Source organism: Gobio gobio (genome assembly GCF_949357685.1).
Source record: "Gobio gobio genome assembly, chromosome: 14".
NCBI classification, from domain to species: domain Eukaryota; kingdom Metazoa; phylum Chordata; class Actinopteri; order Cypriniformes; family Gobionidae; genus Gobio; species Gobio gobio.
Genome location: NC_137107.1, coordinates 44,281,992 through 44,303,773, shown reverse-complemented (window position 1 = coordinate 44,303,773; position 21,782 = coordinate 44,281,992). Strand labels below are relative to the sequence as shown.

General features: G+C 40.8%; 2 protein-coding genes across 2 annotated transcripts in view; both read right to left on the bottom strand.

Moving 5' to 3' along the window:
* camsap1a (calmodulin regulated spectrin-associated protein 1a) overlaps positions 1-10,083 on the bottom strand; it is a 40,952-nt gene extending 30,869 nt beyond the window's left edge. The window contains exons 1-2 of the mRNA XM_079835809.1: positions 9,998-10,083; positions 8,234-8,391 (exon numbers count right to left, since the gene is read on the bottom strand). Coding sequence (XP_079691935.1) covers positions 8,234-8,390 — 157 coding nt within the window. The 5' untranslated portion in view covers position 8,391; positions 9,998-10,083. The remainder of the gene's footprint in view (positions 1-8,233; positions 8,392-9,997) is intronic.
* A 7,617-nt stretch (positions 10,084-17,700) lies between these two features.
* notch1a (notch receptor 1a) overlaps positions 17,701-21,782 on the bottom strand; it is a 37,040-nt gene continuing 32,958 nt past the window's right edge. Inside the window, exons 31-33 of the mRNA XM_079834624.1 lie at positions 20,573-20,720; positions 20,362-20,459; positions 17,701-19,825 (exon numbers count right to left, since the gene is read on the bottom strand). Coding sequence (XP_079690750.1) covers positions 18,638-19,825; positions 20,362-20,459; positions 20,573-20,720 — 1,434 coding nt within the window. The 3' untranslated portion in view covers positions 17,701-18,637. The remainder of the gene's footprint in view (positions 19,826-20,361; positions 20,460-20,572; positions 20,721-21,782) is intronic.

The following is a 21,782-nucleotide window of genomic DNA, read 5'->3' as shown; positions in this document are numbered from 1 at the left end:
GAAAGTGTCAGACGGGTGATTTTGAGATTAGCCACAGTTAGACACTGCGGTCAAGGGCTAACATCTCGCATCTCACAAACACTTCCACAGAAAGAGACGACATCAGGTGTCTCGATGTGATTATACATTCACGTCTTCAGAGCTAGGCTGATTATAACTAACCGCTAGGCTAATGTGGCTAAGCAGCGACACAATGTTTATTTCATTTGTTCATGTGTTTGACCTTGTTTGCTTGATTTAGCCGTGAGAAGAGAGCGTTGTCAAGATGATAAGCAGCTTTAGTTAATGACGACAGTCCAGCAGGTGGAAAGCGCTCACAGTTGACTATAACTTTAAGTCCAAAACGCCACTTTCCCCTTTACATTTTCTGTTTCTCTCTGATAGATGTGTTTTTGTAGGCTTTTCCCCATCCACCAAGGGTCATTCTGAGGTTTCGTTACAGTAGGAGGTCAAAGGTCAACCAGTCAGATTAAAGCCTGAGGAAGATTAACAGCGGCGGACTGTCAAATAACCCCTGATGAGATGCGTGTATGTGTGTGTGTGTGTGCACGTATGCAACTGCATTTTACAAATCCTACATAGACAACATGAAAGGCCCGTTCACACTAAGGGCGATAACTATAACGATAAAGATATTGTTCTAAATATAAAAGAATAGCAGAATCCACACCACAATGATAACGGCAACGAGGAGCGGTATCATTGGAATCACTTTTTTTCCATCTGATGAATGATTAAAACATTTACAACCAATCATAATCCATCCTGCTTTAAGGAGCACGAGAATTTAAAGCGACAGTGCGCTTTTAATAAACAAAGATATCGTGTGGATGCTAATATAGTTATGGTGCAAACAGGCTGTACGACGGCATCCTAACAAAGCTCTGGTGGGGCGTTTGATGGATGTGAATGTGTGAGATCCGTTTGATGGTGTGGAAAGAGACAGAGGAACGGATCTGTTTGAAATCAAGCTGGAAAATTGGACTTGCCACTCTGAAATTTAAGTCCAATCAGATTGATTTGCATTGTGCTCTTCACAATACGCATCCTTTCATAGCAGCTTTCCAGGAAGTTGTACTGCTATGTCAAAAGCCTTGGCGTTTTAACAGTTTCGGGGCTGGGCAATATGTGTTTTCACTTGGAAATGCACCATTCCTCCGGAATTCAGTAAATTCGTACTGTTTGCTCAGAGTAAACTCTAGTATCCCTAAATGTTTCACAAAACCTTCCAGATTACCATGGCGCCACTTTCTTTTGAGATAAACATCCAACCACAAACACATTTCATCTCCTAAACTGGCTGTTTGCAATGTAGATAACCCTTGATATCCCAGAATATTCTTTTTTATTTTATTTTTTAAATACCATATACATTTTTATTTAAATAATAATAATAATATTACATTTAAAATCTAAATATTAAAATACATTTTTGGAATATTACTAAATAATCCATAACATGTAATAATTGTAATACATTTTTATATTATAATCCTTATATACTATATATACACACACACACACACACACACACACACACACACACACACACACACACACACACACACACACACACACACACACACACACACACACACACACACACACACACACACACACACACACACACACACACACACACACACACACACACACACACACACACACACACACACACACACACACACACACACACACACACACACACACACACACACACACACACACACACACACACACTTCTATACAAAGAATATATTATAACAAAAATAAATATTTTTATTTTATAATATCAACATAATATTTTAAATAATTCTATATACATCATAGACAGCTTCCTGTGTGTGTGTGTGTGTGTGTGTGTGTGTGTGTGTGTGTGTGTGTGTGTGTGTGTGTGTGTGTGTGTGTGTGTGTGTGTGTGTGTGTGTGTGTGTGTGTGTGTGTGTGTGTGTGTGTGTGTGAGAGCCAGTACAGGCGTGTGCACTACTTCTCATTAATAAATAAAGTCTGACAGTCAGAAGTGGGTCACACACACGGAGGGTTTCCCTCACGATGACATCTGACCACACCTTCCACGCTGGACAAAGAGCTTCAGAGCAAGACTTCCCATGAACCCGCAATATCACATCGAATTGTCTTTATCTCTGTTTTAGCTGAAGAGGCAGGTTGAGGTTTAAAACCGGTTTTTAAAGGACAATCAGTCGAATACTATAACTCATCCTTATTCTGAAATATTCGAGTGCATGCAGCAACTGAACATTTAGATTCAGAATCGTTTATTTAAAAGATCTGCATAATGTAAACGCTGTTTTGTGACCGTATGCATGGCATTTCAAACATGGACAATATAAGGCAAATGAGGGCGCTTAATTTAGATCCGGTTCCCTCATTCATATGCATGAGGTCGACAGGGCCAAAGAAATCGTACAGGTCAATATGGATCTATAAGCATTAATGACAAAGCTCATTTAAGAGGGAAGTTTTCAGAATGATTTATATAATTCTATACCTATATAATATCCATTTAATTTATATAAAATAAAAAAAACATCACATTTTTCAAAATGTTACATAAGCATCAGTGCAAAAAAGTCACACAGCCAATATATAATAATATCGCAGTGTAATAATATCGCAATACAAAAATACAACATTATATATTGTGATTTGTGACAATCTTTATTGTGTATTGTTCACCCAAAATGAGCTTTATTGACAGTACTACATTAAACTACTATATATATGTTGATGACTATAATATATAATAATGCATTGGGGGAATATCTGTGTGTCCTGATCATAACAAATATCTTATGTTACCAGTAAAAAGAGGTCTACATTATTTTAAATGTATCTAGTCAGTGACACATCAGCCGACAAATCTGCAGAAACTGCGTAATGCTATCATGACAATCACTGCATGAAAAGCCAGATTTTTGTCCCTGTGGATGCCTGATGACATCTCAGTTATTGACCATTCACAGCCTGGGGATTCCCCCAGGCCACAGGTGTATAAAATCAAGCACTAGGCCTGCAGACGCTTCTACAAACATCTGTGAAAGAATGGGTCTCTCTCAGGAGCTCAGTGAACTCAAGCTTGGTACCGTGATCGGTTGCCACCAATAAGTCCATTCGTGAAATTTCCTCACTACTAAATATTCCACACTCAACTGTTAGTGGTGTTATAACAAAGTGGAAGCAATTGGGAACAACAGCAACTCGTAAAGCCACGTAAAATCAGAGTGAGGTCAGCGGATGCTGAGGCGCACAGTGAGCAGAAGTTGCCAACTTCGTGTGGCCTTCAGATGAGCTCAAGAGCAGTGCGTAGAGCTTCATGAATGGGTTTCTATGGCCGAGCAGCTGCAGCCAAGCCTTACATCACCAAGTGCAATGCAAAGCGTGGGATGCAGTGGGGTAAAGCACGCCGCCACTGGACTCTAGAGCAGTGGAGACATGTTCACCGGGCGTGACCAATCACACTTCTCCGTCTGGCAATCTGACGGACGAGTCTGGGTTTGGCGGTTGCCAGGAGAACGGTACTTGCCAGACTGCATTGTGCCAAGTGTAAAGTTTGGTGGAGGGGGGATTATGGCGTGGGGTTGTTTTTCAGAGGTTGGGCTTGGCCCCTTAGTTCCAGTGAAAGGAACTCTTAATGCTTCAGCTTGCCAAGACATTTTGGACAATTCCATGCTCCCATCTTTGTGGGAACAGTTTGGGGACGGCCCCTTCCTGTTCCAACATGACTGCGCACCAGAGCACAAAGCGTCAGCCCATAAAGACATGGATGAGCAAGTTTAGTGTGGAGGAACTTTACTGGCCTGACCTCAACCCGATTGAACACCTTTGGGATGAATTAGAGCGGAGACTGAGAGCCAGGCCTTCTCGTCCAACATCAGTGCCTGACCTCACAAATGTGCTTCTAGAAGAACGGTCAGAAATGCCCATAAACACACTCCTAAACCTTGTGGAAAGCCTTACCAGAACAGTTGAAGCTGTTATATCTGCAAAGGGTGAACCAACTCCATATTAAACCCTACGGGTTAAGAATGGGTGTCATTCAAATTCACGTGCATGTAAAGGCAGGCGTCCCAAAACGTATATATAGTATAGAAATATGGTGTATATGTATGTATGTGTGTGTGTGTGTGTGTGTGTGTGTTTGTGTCTTCTAGTGCCACACAAGGTAATTAGTCTAAGCATGGGCGTGTCAACTGCCAAGCTGATTCCAAGTCAATTATCGTCAGTTCCCGACAATTATATGTGCTACCTGCACATTCCTGCGAACATTCATCAACTAGAAAATTTCACAATCACATTTTCCATGCAGTGTGTACCAAAATCTCTGAGGAAAGTTTCCAGCACCATGTTGAATCTATGCTATGAAGAATTAAGGCAGTTCTGAAGGCAAAAGGGGATCCAACCCGGTACTAACAAGGTGTACTAACAAACCTATACAGCTCTAATCTGCTAAGGCATGAAGATATTAAGATATTATACACATTAGAATAATGATTCAAATCATATAGCCATGATATCACCTATTGGTCATAACATACAAGTACTGTACATAATGGTTATTATATCAGCATTTTCTGTTTCAATGAATCCAAATGATTGATTCTATATAATGATCTATTTGAAGAAATCACCAGCTTTATGAGACCTCCAGTTACTAGCAGACGAACAGAAATCATGTAGCATCACTCTGGGTTATCAACACGCCATATGCACGTTCACACACCGGTGCTCTCCCTCAATCACACACAGCTATTTCAGTCTGTAGGATTTGTGATGTAACACTGGCGGCGTTATTTCTGTCCCCTGATTAAACTCAAGACACTGCTAGAAGAAAACACACCCATCATCATCACCTTCCTCCCTGCCTATCAAATCCAGCGTTTCACATGCACAAATGTTCTTTAGTACATTAGTACTCCAGTTATATCGGATCAAATGCACATGAAATCTTATGAACAGCAGCTACGCTAATCATTTTACATTTGCTCTTCCCATCCTGAGGTAACTAGAGAGTGAGCAAGCTTGTGGTGTCCTCACTATATGAGGACATGAACACATGCACTTCATCTCCAGAGCTGATCTGGATCAGAAGGTCTGGACTCCATCGCGGCTTTCAATGGCCGCCTAAGAGGACGCCTGACCAACATGTAAAGCCACCAATCACAGTTTGTTTTGTTCCGCGTCATGTGTAGGGGCCTGAAAATGCAAAGTCGATGTCCCTACATTAAAGGCGGCATGAAATCAAATTTTACAATTCGTTTTTTTATATTTGCAAAAAGAGAGAAATATAAGAGAAATAAAAGCTTTTTTTATGTAAAAATTACTCAATATAGTCGGACGAACAGCTTGTGGTGACGGCTCGCACTTAGGAATGCAGCGTGTGTGGAGGGCGCGCCCCCCTTATAAGGGAGAGCTGAGAAAAAAGTGTTACAGAAATAAAGCCATAAAAGGCTTAAAATAAGTGAAATCTGTAGCATAAACCAGCGAAAAGTGAGGAAATATGCTCAGAAACATATGTAGAAAAGATTTAGAGAGAAAATACATTTATTTAAGAGATAGATCGAGTTTTTCTCCACAACTGAGTGCAAACTGGCATTCAAATCTGCCTCCATTTTGTTAGCAACACCCAATTTCCAACGATCCAATCAATTCCCGAAGGACGAAATCAAGCCCCGCACTACATTTCTTCTAATTTCAGAAGCCGTTTCACTCGGATATACGTCACAATAAGGAGAAAAAGACGATCTCAACTAGGTTGTTAACCAATGACCGTTTGACCGATGGTTGACCGTATCAATGTTAACCGATCAAAGTTGTCAGTTGTCGGTTAAAAAAAAAAAAAGTGATCTCTAAATTAGGCTATTATAGACAGTGGACTAAACGCTACTACAGTTAGCCATCTCATTCCAAAATCTTTTTGTGTGAAGTGAACAAATCCCTCACACTCAATTTTTCATAACTCGCCTGTTTGTACTTAATAAACCAATAAAAACATTTGGCGCGAGGTCACAGCGTTTGGGTTTGCGCGCTCACAAGGTTTGCAAAAAGTAAACAGGCTAAAACACTCGAGGTTAGCAGGGCAGACAACAGTATGAAGGGTGCAAAGAAAAGTAGTGTGTGGGATCATTTCACCAAAAAGAACGGCACAGATGTAAGTTGCAACTTGTGTGATACAGTGCTTAATTAGAAGGCACACAGTGAGACAGACTGCCTTGGCCGGTGCGTCTTTTACGCATTCTGAAGGTGCCTGTTTTATCCTTTGGTTTTATCGTGTTGCAGTCTATTAGACAACATTCCGCATAAGATGGGCTTACATTTGGAAATATATTACATCTACATTTCAGTGGTAACACATAAGGTGTTGATCATCATCTTTCTTTATTATTGTTAGCACTACCTCGAACTCTTCGGAGCTGTCATTTTCTAAAATGAGCCGCGGCAAGGTTTCAAATGAGCTTCAAACGCTAGACAAATGCCTTTATTTTCAACGCGATCACCTTGTACCCAAACCATTTCGAAACTAAGGAGCCATTTGTCCTCCGATTACAAACAAGCTCCTCGGCGCCGCGTTTGCGGGACTCATGTTTCGCGCTGTAGGGGATTTTAAAAAAGTGACGTGAGTGGAAGGGAGGCGGCGGCGCCGGGACAGTGTGTGTGTGAGAGCGGGAGGCAGAGCGGCAGACAGATGCGACAGAGTTGCGAAATTGCAGGCGCGGCTCGCGGCTGTTTTTTCAAATAGCACAGCATATTTTAAACTAATCGGTTAACCGGTTTCAACCGGCTAATGAGGCTCGGTGGTCGGTCAAGAAAATGTTTAGTTTTCGCCATCCCTAATCTCAACTTCCGTTTCATGCCGACTTTAACACACCGGCGTGCATCTAATAAATGGCTAATTCAAGAACGCTGTACAGGTTTATTGCATCAATGGCGCTGTGAACTTCACATACTTATGAAAATCCAGCTGATAAGTGCTCATTGTCACAAGTTGCAAACACAACGGCTTTCTTTTTCCATAAGGGGGTTTGTCACCACAACGGCTTTGTTTCCAGGTGCACCGTTAAAGAATGCAACACACGTATCCCAGAAATCCTGCAGAATTCAACCAATCAGATGGCGACCTCGAAACTCCCACTTTTGTGTGCCATTCGCATCAGATGTTCAGTCTGAGACTGAGGCTGAATCCGAAATCGCCCCCTAAACCCTCACTCACTATTCCCTACTTTAGTCCACTGATACAGTTCACTTGAAGGAGTGAATGAAAACAAGTGAGTGAATTCGGACAGGTGCTGTACACTTGTTATTGTTGTGCAAAGTGGGATAGAATGAGTGCACCCAGTAACGCCCACTATGGTTTCGGACACCACTACAAATGGCTGTCCCTTCAAATAATGCCCTATTTAAGGGCATAGGGGCGATTTCGAATTCAGCCCAAGACTACAGCTCCTCTGGGAGTCACTTTATGAGCATTTCACAATTTCATTCGATAAAAACTTTCATCATACCATATAGACACAGAAACTCAAAAGGTCTTCACGACAACCCATCAAAAGAAAATCATGATTGTTCTTCCATTTTAACAGTAAACCATGAAGATTGACATTTAGCAGGGCGCTATTACTGTAAAAATAAAACACTTGGAATTTGGGAATAATAAAACAGATTTCACATGGCCTTATTAAACTTTTAATAAATAGTTGTTAAATTGTATTTCGTTTCATGATTTCAATTAATTTGTTGTGTTTTGATTACAAAAATTTAATTTAACCATTAAAACGGAATTTAGAAAAATTTATTTTGGGAAAAAATAAAAGGAATTTCATTGGGCCCTAGTTCCATGCATCAATCACAATAATTTATTCCAAAAGTTCTGCTCAACACGAGAGCACTGGGAGAACGTCCGGTCCTTCCCAGTCTCTCTTCTGGTCAGTGTGGAGCCGTGGTCACAGTGGACTCTGAGAACTGCTGACTAAGAAGCTACACACAAACACACACACACAACTTCTGCCACATCAGAGCTATTTTCACCATGCCAGTCACTATATATCTCTGCCAGCATCCAAAGCAAGCATTTCAATAAAAGTCAAGGCCAAACAAGAGTGTGTTGTGCCCAGAACGAATGTCCAGCACTATCAACGGTATTTCTATGGTTTTGGGGAACCTGTAAATATACCGTCACTTTTTGAAAGGAGGGATGGCAGAAGAGTGAAGCACTTACCTTCACCGTACGCTTTGGCGAACAACCAGCGGAGGTTAGCTTCTATCTTTGCTCGGGCCGAGTCGTACATTTCCAGCGGCACAATTTCAAGTCCTCCCTCAACCGAATCCGCTCTTCTCGGACCACCGTCCCCACCTGCGAGCGCACCTACATCCATCCTAAACATGACAGAGGCATGGAAAACATCTTAAACGAGCAGTTCATCCAACAACAAAAAAAGACAATCCCTTCAAAGGAGTTATCTGGCAAAATGTCCACACTGCTCTTTTACATATGAGGAAAATGGCGAAAGTATACTCAAAATTAATGACTTCATTTTTTTCTCCTTCTATTCCTCATAAAGTGATCAAATGGCTTTAGATGATTTTGAAATATTGTAAGTGCATTTGCACTACTTTTATAGTGCTTTTTTGGTCTTTTTTTAGAGCTTGAGTCATAGTCACTATACAAAGTTTGGAACCACAAGGTATAGAGATTGAACTTTATCTTAAATCTGTAAAAAAGTATCACTATTATTGGTCAACCAATATGGTGCCATTATATTCCATAATATCCTTCATATTTGTATCTTCAGTAATTTTTTTTATAGAGGTTACCACCATTATATATATAAATATACACATACATATACATATATATTAATCGTGATTAATTGATTTGACAGCACTAATTAATATATATATATATTAGTGCTGTCAAATCAATTAATCACGATTAATAGAATCCAAAATAAAAGTTTGTGTTTACATAATATATGTGTGTCTGGTGTATAATTATTATGTATATTTGAAAATACACATACATGTATATATTTAAGACATATTTGCATATATATATAAAACGCATGTATATATATATATATATTTCTCTCAATGTTAAGTGTGCGTGTGTGTGTGTACTGTACCATGTATATATTTAAGTATAATATGTTATATATATATATATATATATATATATATATATATATATATATATATATATATATATATATATATATATATATATATATATATATAAAACACATTATACTTAAATATATACATGCATGTGTGTGTATTCAAATATGCATATTAATTATACAGTACACACACACACACACACACACACACACACACACTTAACATTGAGAGAAATATATATATATATATATATATATATGATTGCTTTAACATTAACACAAAATAACATTTCAACAGTTAGCTTGTACAAAACATTTTGCTGTCAACAAGTACTGCTGCACATTTGACACATGAAACTTTGACTGTGATGTACCATCACTTTACCATGGTATTATTACCACAGTACGAGCCCAGCCTTTATTGAATAAACACAGTTTGCAGTTAATACTCAATACTACACATAGTAATACTCAATAGTGAACACTATACAGTATAATACCAGCAGAACATAAGAGGCCCAGACAGACAAACCAACATCCGGATCCAGATCCAGACGGTGCATCAGACCAAACAATGAATGAGTTACAGAGGAACAATCCCCCCACAATCCGCCCGAGATGAGGCAGCGCCACTGACGAACGCCTCCTCAAAAGTAATGAATGAATGTTTGTGAAACAATGCATTTAATATGATGCATTTCTAGTGCAATTCTCAATGCGTGCTCAGCAAACGAGAGATTATGAATGAACGGAGCTGCTTTACTATCACTATCACAGAAATATAATCTGACTGCACCTGTCAGCGGCCAGAACCAGGGACATCAGAGACGCCCGAGCGACCCGAGCACCGTCAGAGCGACATTTACCTCGATCCCCGCGCAAAATCCACAATCCAGCTTCGAAGATGCGCGGATATTCCCGACGCTTTTCCCGAAGGCTCTTCCAGGCGTCGGATCGTTCCCCTCCCCGCCCAGCAGCGCAGTCAGTCCAGCGCGAGCGAGCGAGCGCGGCCTCCGCTACATGGCGCGTCGCGAGATATTCAGCAATTATGACGTAAACGGACAGAACACGTTTTCAAAAATGTCCCAATTCAAAAATACATATTTGCTCGTGTCTCTTCTGCCACCCGGGCGCTCGCTCATTGTCTGGCTGCCGTTGTCATGGGAGACGCCGCGGCCCGCCGCTGTTATTGTCACTATGGATATATATATGTGCAAGCTCATGGAAGGACAGTGCGCATGCGCGCGTGCATACAGGCGCGTCCCCAAATGATACAGGCCACATAATCAATGATGCCCATCTAATACATTTGACCACATTTCACATTCAGAAAAGAAAGATTACTACTACTACAAAAAAGAAAAGAAAAACACTTTGGTTTTGTTGATTGAGGTGTGGCTGTATTCACATACACAGGTTAAGAGACTGTCTACAAAAGCCTATTTATACCTGAATTATTCTGATTTTTACATTAATACCCCCAGGCAATTTTTATTTATTTTTGTAGTTGTTATTATTATTATTATATCCATGGAATATTCCTTATTCACAACATGTTTTTGTTTATTTGTTTATTTTACTAAAAACATTCATGTAAAAAATATTGCATAACTGTACAGGAAAACAGTGAGTACTTGCGGCTATAATTCAAATTTTCTATGTAATAATATTTGTATAATTTCGCTTTCTGGTGTTTTTTAATTAAACTTGCCACAATCATTTGTTTTTATGTAAAAGATTTGTAAATTTTGCTGTATGGTGTTTTTTAAATTGATATCTCGACTGATTAGCATTTTTCCCATTCTATTTTTTCCACAAACTACATTTGAAAACAACAACAACAACAACAACAACAACAACAACATACATTTTGTAATTCAAGCTGACGTGAACAAAACTATTCTTATAGTCCCTTTAAGAACATTTCATATTAACAATATCTGAGATTTTCAATCTAAAAATAGGTATTATAGATCAAAATGTGCATCTTGAAATCGCACATTTTCCCAAGGAAATTCTCAGCTGGTGTGGGAAACAGCGCCCCCTGCCGCAGATATGAGGGTAATGTGCTGTGCTCAGTCACAGAGGGCGAAGCAGGACAGCACCAGCTCTTCTGACCGGGGTTATCATTGACCAAATCCCTTGTGCATTCTTAACCGAGTCCCTGCTGAGAATTCTGGGAACCATCGATTCATGGTAGGTGACAGATGAGCTTTAGTGTTGTGTGTAAAGGACACTGGATTAAAGGGATAGTTCACCCAAAAATCCTGTCATCATTTACTCACCCTCATGTCGTTCCGAACCCATAAGAATTTCGTTCATCTAAAGAACACAAATGAAGATCTTTTAATGTAATATACAAGATTGGGTGCATTGGGTGCATCTCAATCAGCTCCGTAGTTCAGTAGTCAGGGCACTGATGAGGGAGCCAGCCCATTGACTTGTGTACTGAACAGTGCCCTGACTACTAAACTAGGGAGCTGATTGAGACGCACCCATTGACAGCTACACAACTACCACTTAAAGATGCATTATGTAACTTTTCTGTCCGCTTTAGGTCGCCTGTTCAAAACAAAGTCGTAGTTTGATGGCGCCACATTTGAGCGCAGAATCTTGGGACATGTGGTCTTCACCTCACAGCCGGTGGAAAAGAATCGGGATAGGACTCGGGCAGAAATCATGTTCATGGATGCGATTATTAACGTTAGTGTAGTCTGAAGCAGAGCAGGAGTGAGTGTTGTGGAGCTGAGGAACCGCTGGAGCGATTGTTAATGAGAAGAGCGGCGGGACTTTTATTATGACACAGTCGCCGGCGCCACTTCCGGTTTTCCAGTCATGATTATGAGGTAACGCAGCTCTGTTTATCAAATCAGATACATCTGAGTGTGTTGAAAATTATGTTATGCCGTTACTCTGCGTTCTCTCAGCGGCTGCTATGACACTTGTTCACACTGCAGTGAGAGTAAAGCGTTTCTGCAAAATTAAACCGGAAAACAAGGGGAACGCAGATATGACGCCATCGACAGGCGACTCCCTCACACGTCCCGGTTCCTTGGTTAAAATAGCAACTTCTCACGATTCACAAATAGTTGGAAACATTTGGGATATTGTAAGTACTCAACAGAACAAAACATATAACACTGGCCTAGCGGTTTTTGGATATTTTACTCGAAAAACATTGTGCACCGTTAAGCCCCAGAAAGGTAGTAAAGTGTCTTATGCTCAAGTTGATTGGTTGGGCTGTGTGAACCGCAGGAACCTATGGAGATGTGGTGTATCTGCGCGAACCATTTGGCGTGCGTCCCGCCCAGCAGAGAACAGAGCCTGCCAAAATGGGCGTGGCTTCTACTATATATGCGGCCCATTTCGCCATAGGATTCAGGTTCATTCGACTAAAGTGACAATTGCTAGTCGTGAAGCCAAAAACGCGGCCTTCTACGCAATACTCGTTCCCTTATTCTCAGGGAACCGAGGTTACGTCAGTAACCAAGTACGTTCCCTTTCGAAACGTTCACTCGTATTGTGAAGCAAGACACTATGGGAACCCAATTCAGTCACGCCTTGCTATTAAGCTGAAATACTTCGTTCTGGCACTCTAGCCTGAGGCACTGAAGCCTGAGACGTCAGAGTAGGACTTTGTTGGTTTCCACGGGGCCCGGATCATTTACATTTACATTTATGCATTTGGCAGACGCTTTTATCCAAAGCGACTTACAGTGTCCTTATTACAGGGACAATCCCCCTGGAGCAACGTGGAGTAAAGTGCCTTGCTCAAGGACACACTGGGGGTAACCGCTGGGATCGAACCAGCAACCTTCTGTGTATCCATTCCATGGTTTAACCCACTGGACCACCAAGGATCAAGTCTTCCAATTTGTAAAATCTGGCAAATGAAGACCAGCCGGCCGCCACACAGATGTCGCCAATAGGAACACCGCTAGGCCACGCCCAAGAAGAGGCCATGCCTCTTGTGGAGTGAGCCCTGACGCCAATGGGTCAGTGAAGGCCCGTTGAAGCGTAAGCCAAGGAAATGGCGTCTACTATCCAACGGGATAACCTCTGCTTCGTGACCGGGAGCCCTTTGGTGCGGCCTCCAAAGCATACAAAGAGCTGTTCTGACCGTCTGAATTGAGCAGAGCGCTCTGTGTATACTCCCAAAGCCATGACAGGGCAGAGTAAGTTTAGTTCTCTGTCGTCTTCCGATGAGGGAAGGGCAGACAGTGAAATGACCTGGGCTCTGAACGGAGTTGAGAGCACTTTGGGTACATACCCATGCTTTGGTTTGAGGACGACCTTGGAGTCGTTAGGCCCAAACTCAAGGCAAGAAGCGTTCACGGAGAGCGCTTGTTAATCACCCACTCGATTGACCGATGCTAATGCTAGCAGGAGTGCGGTCTTGAGCGAAAGTGGCCTCCGAACGACTGACTAAAGCAACTCAAAAAGGGTTCCCCTAAGGGCCCTGAGGACCGTGGAAAGGTTCCATGAGGGTATAGTGGGGGGACGAGGAGGGTTGAGCCTCCTAGCCCCCTTGAGGAAGCTAACAGCAAAGTTGTTTTTCCCCACCGGCTGGCTATAGGCACATGAAAGGCTGCTATAACAGCTACATAAACTTTGTGCGCGGAGGGGGTACAACCTGTGTCCAAAAGCTCTTGCAGAAAAGAAAATACCAGTGGTACTTCCGCCTTTCGTATTCAACTTACAAAAAAAGCGTAACTGGTGCGACGATGCAGTTGGAAGTATCGTATGTGTTTTGAACATAGACTGTAAAAAAAATGGACGTAGTGTCCGTGACGTCACCCATGGGATTCTGAAGAGCCGCTTTGAAGCGTAAAGTAGGATCGAGCTGGCCATTGCCATCTTGTCAGCGCGTCACTCCCGGATAATAGAAAATGGGCAAATAGGCGGGACGTGGGCGGAGCTGAGGTGACGCGATGACTAACAGACAGCAGATAAATGGCTATCCACCTGTCACTCAAAGTGGCCACGCCCTTAATTATGCAGGATTTTAAAGCTTTATATAATGTAAACGAATGAGTTCATAAAAAAATTCACCCCCCTCACAGTTGTCATGAAGGGCAAAATTAGCCGTATAGACCAAAACCACAATTTGTACCAGACTGTAATCATGTGTTCTTCTGCTGTAAAGTTGGGCATTTTAACATGGGGCTCAATGAGATGGTCTCTAGCGGCCAGTCGAGGAATTGCAGTTTAAGTCACTTCCGTATTGGCTTCAAGAGAAACTGCGGGAGGTTGCCGCCTGGTTTTGAACTGCGAGAGGTGCTAGACTTTCTTCGTAAGTTGAATACGGAAGGCGGTCTGGCAGAAGCTAGATATTTTACTTTATAACATGTTAAATATGGATATTTTTCTTACACAAACGCATGGCTTCGCTTCAGAAGGCCTTTATTAACCCACTTTTTTGGGTTTGCCATTCACCTCCATTATATGCTTGGATTAGCCAGGACATTATTTAATATAACTCTGATTGTGTTCGTATGAAAGAAGAATGTCATATACACCTAGGATGACTTGAGGGTGTGTACATCATGGGGTTATTTCCATTTTTTGGGTGAACTATCTCTTTAACTCTTTAAAGTCTGATACATTGAACGCAGTTAGCCAAGTTTAAAAACCAAATCTGACAGCAGAACATTCTGACACAGTCTCGAAGTCCATTTGAAAGCCAAAACGTGCATGTATAATGACTATCAACAAACACTGTCTGATGTATATCAATTAATCAGACACTTTCGGTTCACTGCACGGGTTTAATCGATTAGGAACAGAACAGATTAGGAACCGAACAAACCAAAAGATGTTTTAATGAATGAGTTATTCTCAGTCACTAATATGTTCCGAGCAGCCTGGGAAACCAAAGAACCACACACATAAACCATTTATTATTTCACATTTGATAGTGCAGATTTAATTTTAGATCCATCATGTTTTAGTGCACTTTCCCAGGCTGTGAATGGAGGGTTGCAGGTGAATCAGGCGAGGCTCGTTCAGCCTTTAAATAGCAGGCGGAGGTGAAGTAGTGAAACATTAATTCGGTGAATGTCACTGGCTCCACTTGAATCTGGGAAAAGCATTTAGACTCATCCATCCAGAGATGCTTTCGGGGTCATCTTTTTAAAAATAACTACATGGAATATATCCAGGGAGTGAGAAGTTAAAACATACTACATACAGTGGCAAGAAAAAGTATGTGAACCGCTTGCAGAATCTGAGAAAAATGTGAATAATTTTAACTAAATAAGAGATCATACAAAATGCATGTTATTTTTTATTTAGTGCTGTCCTGAATAAGATATTTTAAATAAAAAAATGTCTACATATAGTCCACAAGACAAAAAAATAGTTGAATTTATTAAAATAACCCTGTTCAAAAGTTTATGAACCCTTGATTCTTAATCCTGTGTGTCGTTCCCTGATGATCCACGGCTGTTTTTTGTTCTTTTTTTCTGATGGTTGTTCATGAGTCTCTTGTTTGTCCTGAGCAGTTAAACTGACCAACGTTCTTCAGAAAAATCCTCCAGGTCCTGCACATTCTTCAGTTTTCCAGCATCTTATGCACATTTGAATCCTCTCCAACAGGGACTGTATGATTTTGAGATCCATCTTTTCACACTGAGGACAATTGAGGGACTTAAACACAACTATTGAAAAAGGTTCAGACATTCACTGAAGCTCCAGAAGGAAACTTGACGCATTAAGAGCTGGGGGGTGAACATTTTTGAGCAGGATGAAGATGTCCAAATTGTTCTTATTTTGTTTAAATATCTTTTTTTATTTAATTTAGTACTGCCCTTCAGAAGCAACACAAGATACTTACATGTTTCCCAGAAGAAAAATGGAGTCCAATTTACCTTGATCTTAAAATTCAATACGTTTTCACCCCCCAGCTCTTAATGCGTCATGTTTCCTTCTGGAGCATCAGTGAATGTTTGAACCGTTTTCAATAGTTGTGTTTGAGTCCCTCAATTGTCCTCAGTGTGAAAAGATGGATCTCAAAATCATACAGTCTCTGCTGGAGAGGGTTGAAATGTGCAAAAGATGCTGGAAAACTGAAGAATGTGCAGGACCTGGAGGATTTTTCTGAAGAACATTGGTCAGTTTAACTGCTCAGGACAAACAAGAGACTCAAGAACAACATCACAAAACACAAAAACAGCCGTGGATCATCAGGGAAAGATACACAATATTGAGAATCAAGGGTTCATAAACCTTTCAAAAGGATTATTAGGAACACTTGTTCAATTTCTCATTAATGCAATTATCTAATCAACCAATCACATGGCAGTTGCTTCAATGCATTTAGGGGTGTGGTCCTGGTCAAGACAATCTCCTGAACTCCAAACTGAATGTCAGAATGGGAAAGAAAGGTGATTTAAGCAATTTTGAGCGTGGCATGGTTGTTGGTGCCAGACGGGCCGGTCCGAGTATTTCACAATCTGCTCAGTTACTGGGATTTTCACGCACAACTGTTTCTAGGGTTTACAAAGAATGGTGTGAAAAGGGAAAAACATCCAGTATGCGGCAGTCCTGTGGGCGAAAATGCCTTGTTGATGCTAGAGGTCAGAGGAGAATGGGCCGACTGATTCAAGCTGATAGAAGAGCAACTTTGACTGAAATAACCACTCGTTACAACCGAGGTATGCAGCAAAGCATTTGTGAAGCCACAACACGCACAACCTTGAGGCGGATGGGCTACAACAGCAGAAGACCCCACCGGGTACCACTCATCTCCACTACAAATAGGAAAAAGAGGCTACAATTTGCACAAGCTCACCAAAATTGGACAGTTGAAGACTGGAAAAATGTTGCCTGGTCTGATGAGTCTCGATTTCTGTTGAGACATTCAGATGGTAGAGTCAGAATTTGGCGTAAACAGAATGAGAACATGGATCCATCATGCCTTGTTACCACTGTGCAGGCTGGTGTTGGTGGTGTAATGGTGTGGGGGATGTTTTCTTGGCACACTTTAGGCCCCTTAGTGCCAATTGGGCATCGTTTAAATGCCACGACCTACCTGAGCATTGTTTCTGACCATGTCCATCCCTTTATGACCACCATGTACACATCCTCTGATGGCTACTTCCAGCAGGATAATGCACCATGTCACAAAGCTCGAATCATTTCAAATTGGTTTCTTGAACATGACAATGAGTTCACTGAACTAAAATGGCCCCCACAGTCACCAGATCTCAACCCAATAGAGCATCTTTGGGATGTGGTGGAACGGGAGCTTCGTGCCCTGGATGTGCATCCCACAAATCTCCATCAACTGCAAGATGCTATCCTATCAATATGGGCCAACATTTCTAAAGAATGCTTTCAGCACCTTGTTGAATCAATGCCACGTAGAATTAAGGCAGTGCTGAAGGCGAAAGGGGGTCAAACACAGTATTAGTATGATGTTCCTAATAATCCTTTAGGTGAGTGTATTTTTTAACATAATGCTTTATTGTTGGGTTTTTTTATTTTAGAAAAGTGTTTATTTAAAATGTTTTTTCAGCTTTCCCATCACATATTTATTTAAAAGGCAAATCAAGGTCTGACAAGACATAGTAAAAGTAATGTCACCAAACGGTGTCCTTTATTGTGTCAAGAAAAGGTACTTTACAAAAAACATTGAACAAAATACTTTTTTTCTCCACAAACTACAACTCTGTCTTTTTCATGTCACCATTAGAACATTTGATCTGCATTTATAAAACATAAGTCTGGAAAGCAACAATCACACCTCATGAGCACCAATGATGTTAGCGCACTGCGACACACATCTGTCTCTCTTTCTCGCTCACACACACACACACACACACACACACACACACACACACAAACTCATCTACACGTCTTAGAATATGTCCTACATGTCTACAGCAGGCAATAAATAACAGTGATTGCTACGCTACATATGAAAAAGCTCCCCAAAACACCTGAAGCAAGGTACCATGGGAAAAAAAGATTTGGGTTCTCAATGAACTCAGAAAAGTTTCTACAGACAATACTCGGTAAAATAGCATAAATCAGTCATAAACCACTCTCATTTATGTAAAAACACAAACAAACGTGTGTAGAGTGCGCATGTGTCCATTTGAATACATCCAAGATACAATAAAATCACAATATTAAGACTCTTTTTCTACTTTTTTGTTCACAAAACTAATCGTTTGGAAAAAAGGACCATATAAAATCTAATTAATACTGAAATCTTAATTAAAAACAAAATAACCAAAGCAAAAAAAAAACTTCTGGCAGCATCACAATATTCAAAATTATTTTCAGAACAGTTCATGGTCAAAATAAAAATAAAATACAGTATAAATAAAAAAAAAATCTTTTATATCTGTAGTCCAAAATGCATATAAATAAATACAAAAAAATAATAAAAATGGTTCATAGCATTCAAAATCAATAAAACCAGTTCTTATCATTAATATAAAATCATTTAAAGAGTCTATTCGGTAACTCAGTCTAGCTTCTCGATGCTAAAGCCCCGCCTACTTGAAGGCCTCAGGTATATGGTTCATTTGCATACTGTTGGGCGGGCTTGAGATGCCCTCTGACCAATCAGACAAGTTGGAATGTGGAGACGAGCTTGACCATTGGTCAGGAGAGCCAGGAGAGGGCGTGAGGAAAGGGTGGTCAGGAACCTGCGGCTGGTGACTGGGCGTGTTGTCCATGGGGTTGGAATAACTATGTTGAGAAGGCGGAGTCAGAAACTGTGTGCTAGAAATGGGAGGAGCCATGCGCTGGCTCTCCTGTGGTAGGAGGGTCTGGATGGGGCCGTGTCCTGAGCCAGACTGGAGATCCAGGCCACTCAGGTCACCTAGGAAGTGATGAGAGAGGGCGTGGCCAGAGGAGACGCTGTTTTGGTGCTGCATGGGCTGCATATTCTGGCGAGCGTGGTTGGGAATCATGTGCGATGATAGGTGGCTAGTCTGCATTGTAGGATAGCCCATGACCTGTGGCATACTGGCGGCAGGGAGCATTGTGGGTATCAGCTGTGTGAAGCCTGCCTGCTGCTGTTGCTGTTGCACCCTTTGCAGCCAATCGCACGCCCCTGTTTGAGCTCCACCTCCATTGTTAGCCACTGGCATATGGGATAAGCGTGGAGGGGCGGTGTCAAACGGCTTCCCTAAACTTTGAAGAGCTCCGCCCATGTGAGAATCGGCCAATCCCTGGAGTTGATTCAAAGTGATGGGCGGGGACTGTTGAAAGGGTGACGTCATCATAGGCGGAGAGGAGACGTCTGACAGGTAACCGTGGGGCGACTCCAGAGAATCGACGGGCGAGAGGACGCCCACTTCCATGATCCCGCCGTTTTTGCCCTCTCCGCTCTTTTTCTTTTTCATTCTCATGTCTTTTCCGCCGTCCTTCCCTCCTCCCACGCCTTTACCTGCCGGTTTCCTCGCCTTCTTGGCCGTGTTGTTGCTGCCCGGGCTGGGTTTGATGCCCAGGTAGGTGTTGGGCGAGCAGAGAGGGGGCGATAAGGGCAGCGGGGGACTCCGGACCAGGTTGTATTCTTCTAACAGACGGACGATGTCGTGGTGCATGCGCTCGTGGGCGATGTCTCGTGGAAGCTGGTCTAGGTGATCCGCAATGTCACGGTTGGCCAGGTGATCAAGCAGGACTTTAGCGGTCTCGTAACTGCCCTCACGGGCCGCCAGGAAAAGAGGCGTCTCCTCCTACAAAATAAGGTTATGATCATTAACTTTTTTGTTAAATGAAATAAAGCTGAAATAAAACAAATATTAGAGGAAAAACTTAAATTAAACAAAAATAGAAATGTTGACTTGAAGTAAGATTAAAATGACTAAAACTAAAAATGAAAAAAAAAAAAAAAAAAAAAAAAAAATTATATATATATATATATATATATATATATATATATATATATATATATATATATATATATATATATATATATATATATATATATATATATATATATAACATAAATATTAATATATATAAAAAAACGAATACAAAAAGCACAAAAAATATTCAAAATGAAGAAAAAAATGTATTAAAAAAAATCTAAATATTAAAAACTATAAATGATATCTAAATAAATACTTAAATATTACAAATAATATATAAATGTAATTAAATGTTAAATGTAAATAACACTGCTATAAAAGCACACAAGGCATTGTATTTTTAAATCTGGAATAAACATTAAAATTGACCAATTATAAACTCATCGACTTCAAAAACCCACCTTGTTATTCTGTAGGTCTTTATTCGCTCCATTCTTCAAAAGAACGACAGCAGCGTCCACGTTATTAACCGCAGCCGCCCAGTGAAGAGCCGATTTACCTACAACAACATTAAAACATTGAGTTATTGGAGACATCCATGCATCTCAAAATACGTTTTTTTTTTTTTTAGAGTGATTTGGTTGAGCATATAATGTTTGTTTGTGATCATACCAGAATCATCCACAGCATTCGGATCTGCATGGCAGTTAATGAGCTCTTCCACCATTCCCTCGACAGCCAATCGGGTGGCCAGGATCAGTGGCGTTGTTCCGTCATGCATGCGGGCGTCCAGATCCGTCGCTCGGTTCCGAATGAGAATCTATTTCCAAACACAAAGCCATGTTTTAACATTATTCAGCAACCAACAGCAGCTAGAGAACATCAAATCCTATAAATACAAAATATTATATATTGTTATTTTATACATTAAATAAACATATTTTATTAAATTGTATTATAAATGTCACCTACGAAAAGACATAAAAGATCGATAGCTATTATATATAGTAGTTATTTTTATATTTTTCATTTTAAGTTTAGTACTTTTGTTATGTGCTGTTGTCCTTTTATGAGTTTTTAATATTTTAGCTTTGATTTACATTTCAGTTTTAGCAAGTTTACTACTTTGCCAAACATATTTTAGTTTGTTGCAAAGACAAAATTGTTTATTTTAATTTGTTTAAATTTTTCATATAATATTTATTTTATATTATTTAAAAGGTGCACTATGTAACTTTTCTGTCCGCTAGAGGTTGCCAGTTCAAAACAAAGGCGTAGTTTGATGACACCAAGTCTGAGCGCAGAATCTTGGGACATGTGGCCTTCACCTCACAGCCGCTGGAAAAGAATCGGGATAGGACTCGGGCAGAAATCATGTTCAAGGATGCGATTATTAACGTTACTGTAGTATGAAGCAGAGCAGGAGCGAGTGTTGTGGAGCTGAGAAAGGCCGTTGGAGTGATTGTTAATGAGAAGAGCGGCGGGACTTTTATTATGACACAGTCGCCGACGCCACTTCTGCTTTTCCGGTCATGATTATGAGGCAACGCAGCTCTGTTTATCCTATTAGACACATCTGAGTGTGTTGAAAATGATGTTATGACGTTACTCTGTGCGTTCTCTCAGCGGCTGCTATGACACTTGTTCACACTGCAGTGAGAGTAAAGCGGTTTTGCAAAAATAACACCGGAACCCGAGGGGAACGCAGATATGACGCCATCGACAGGCGACTCCCTCACACGTCCCGGTTCCTTGGTTAAAATAGCAATTTCTCACGATTTACAAATAGTTGGAAACATTTGAGATATTGTAAGTACTCAACTGAACGAAATACATAACACTGGCCTAGTGGTTTTTAGATATTTTACTCAAAAAATGTTAC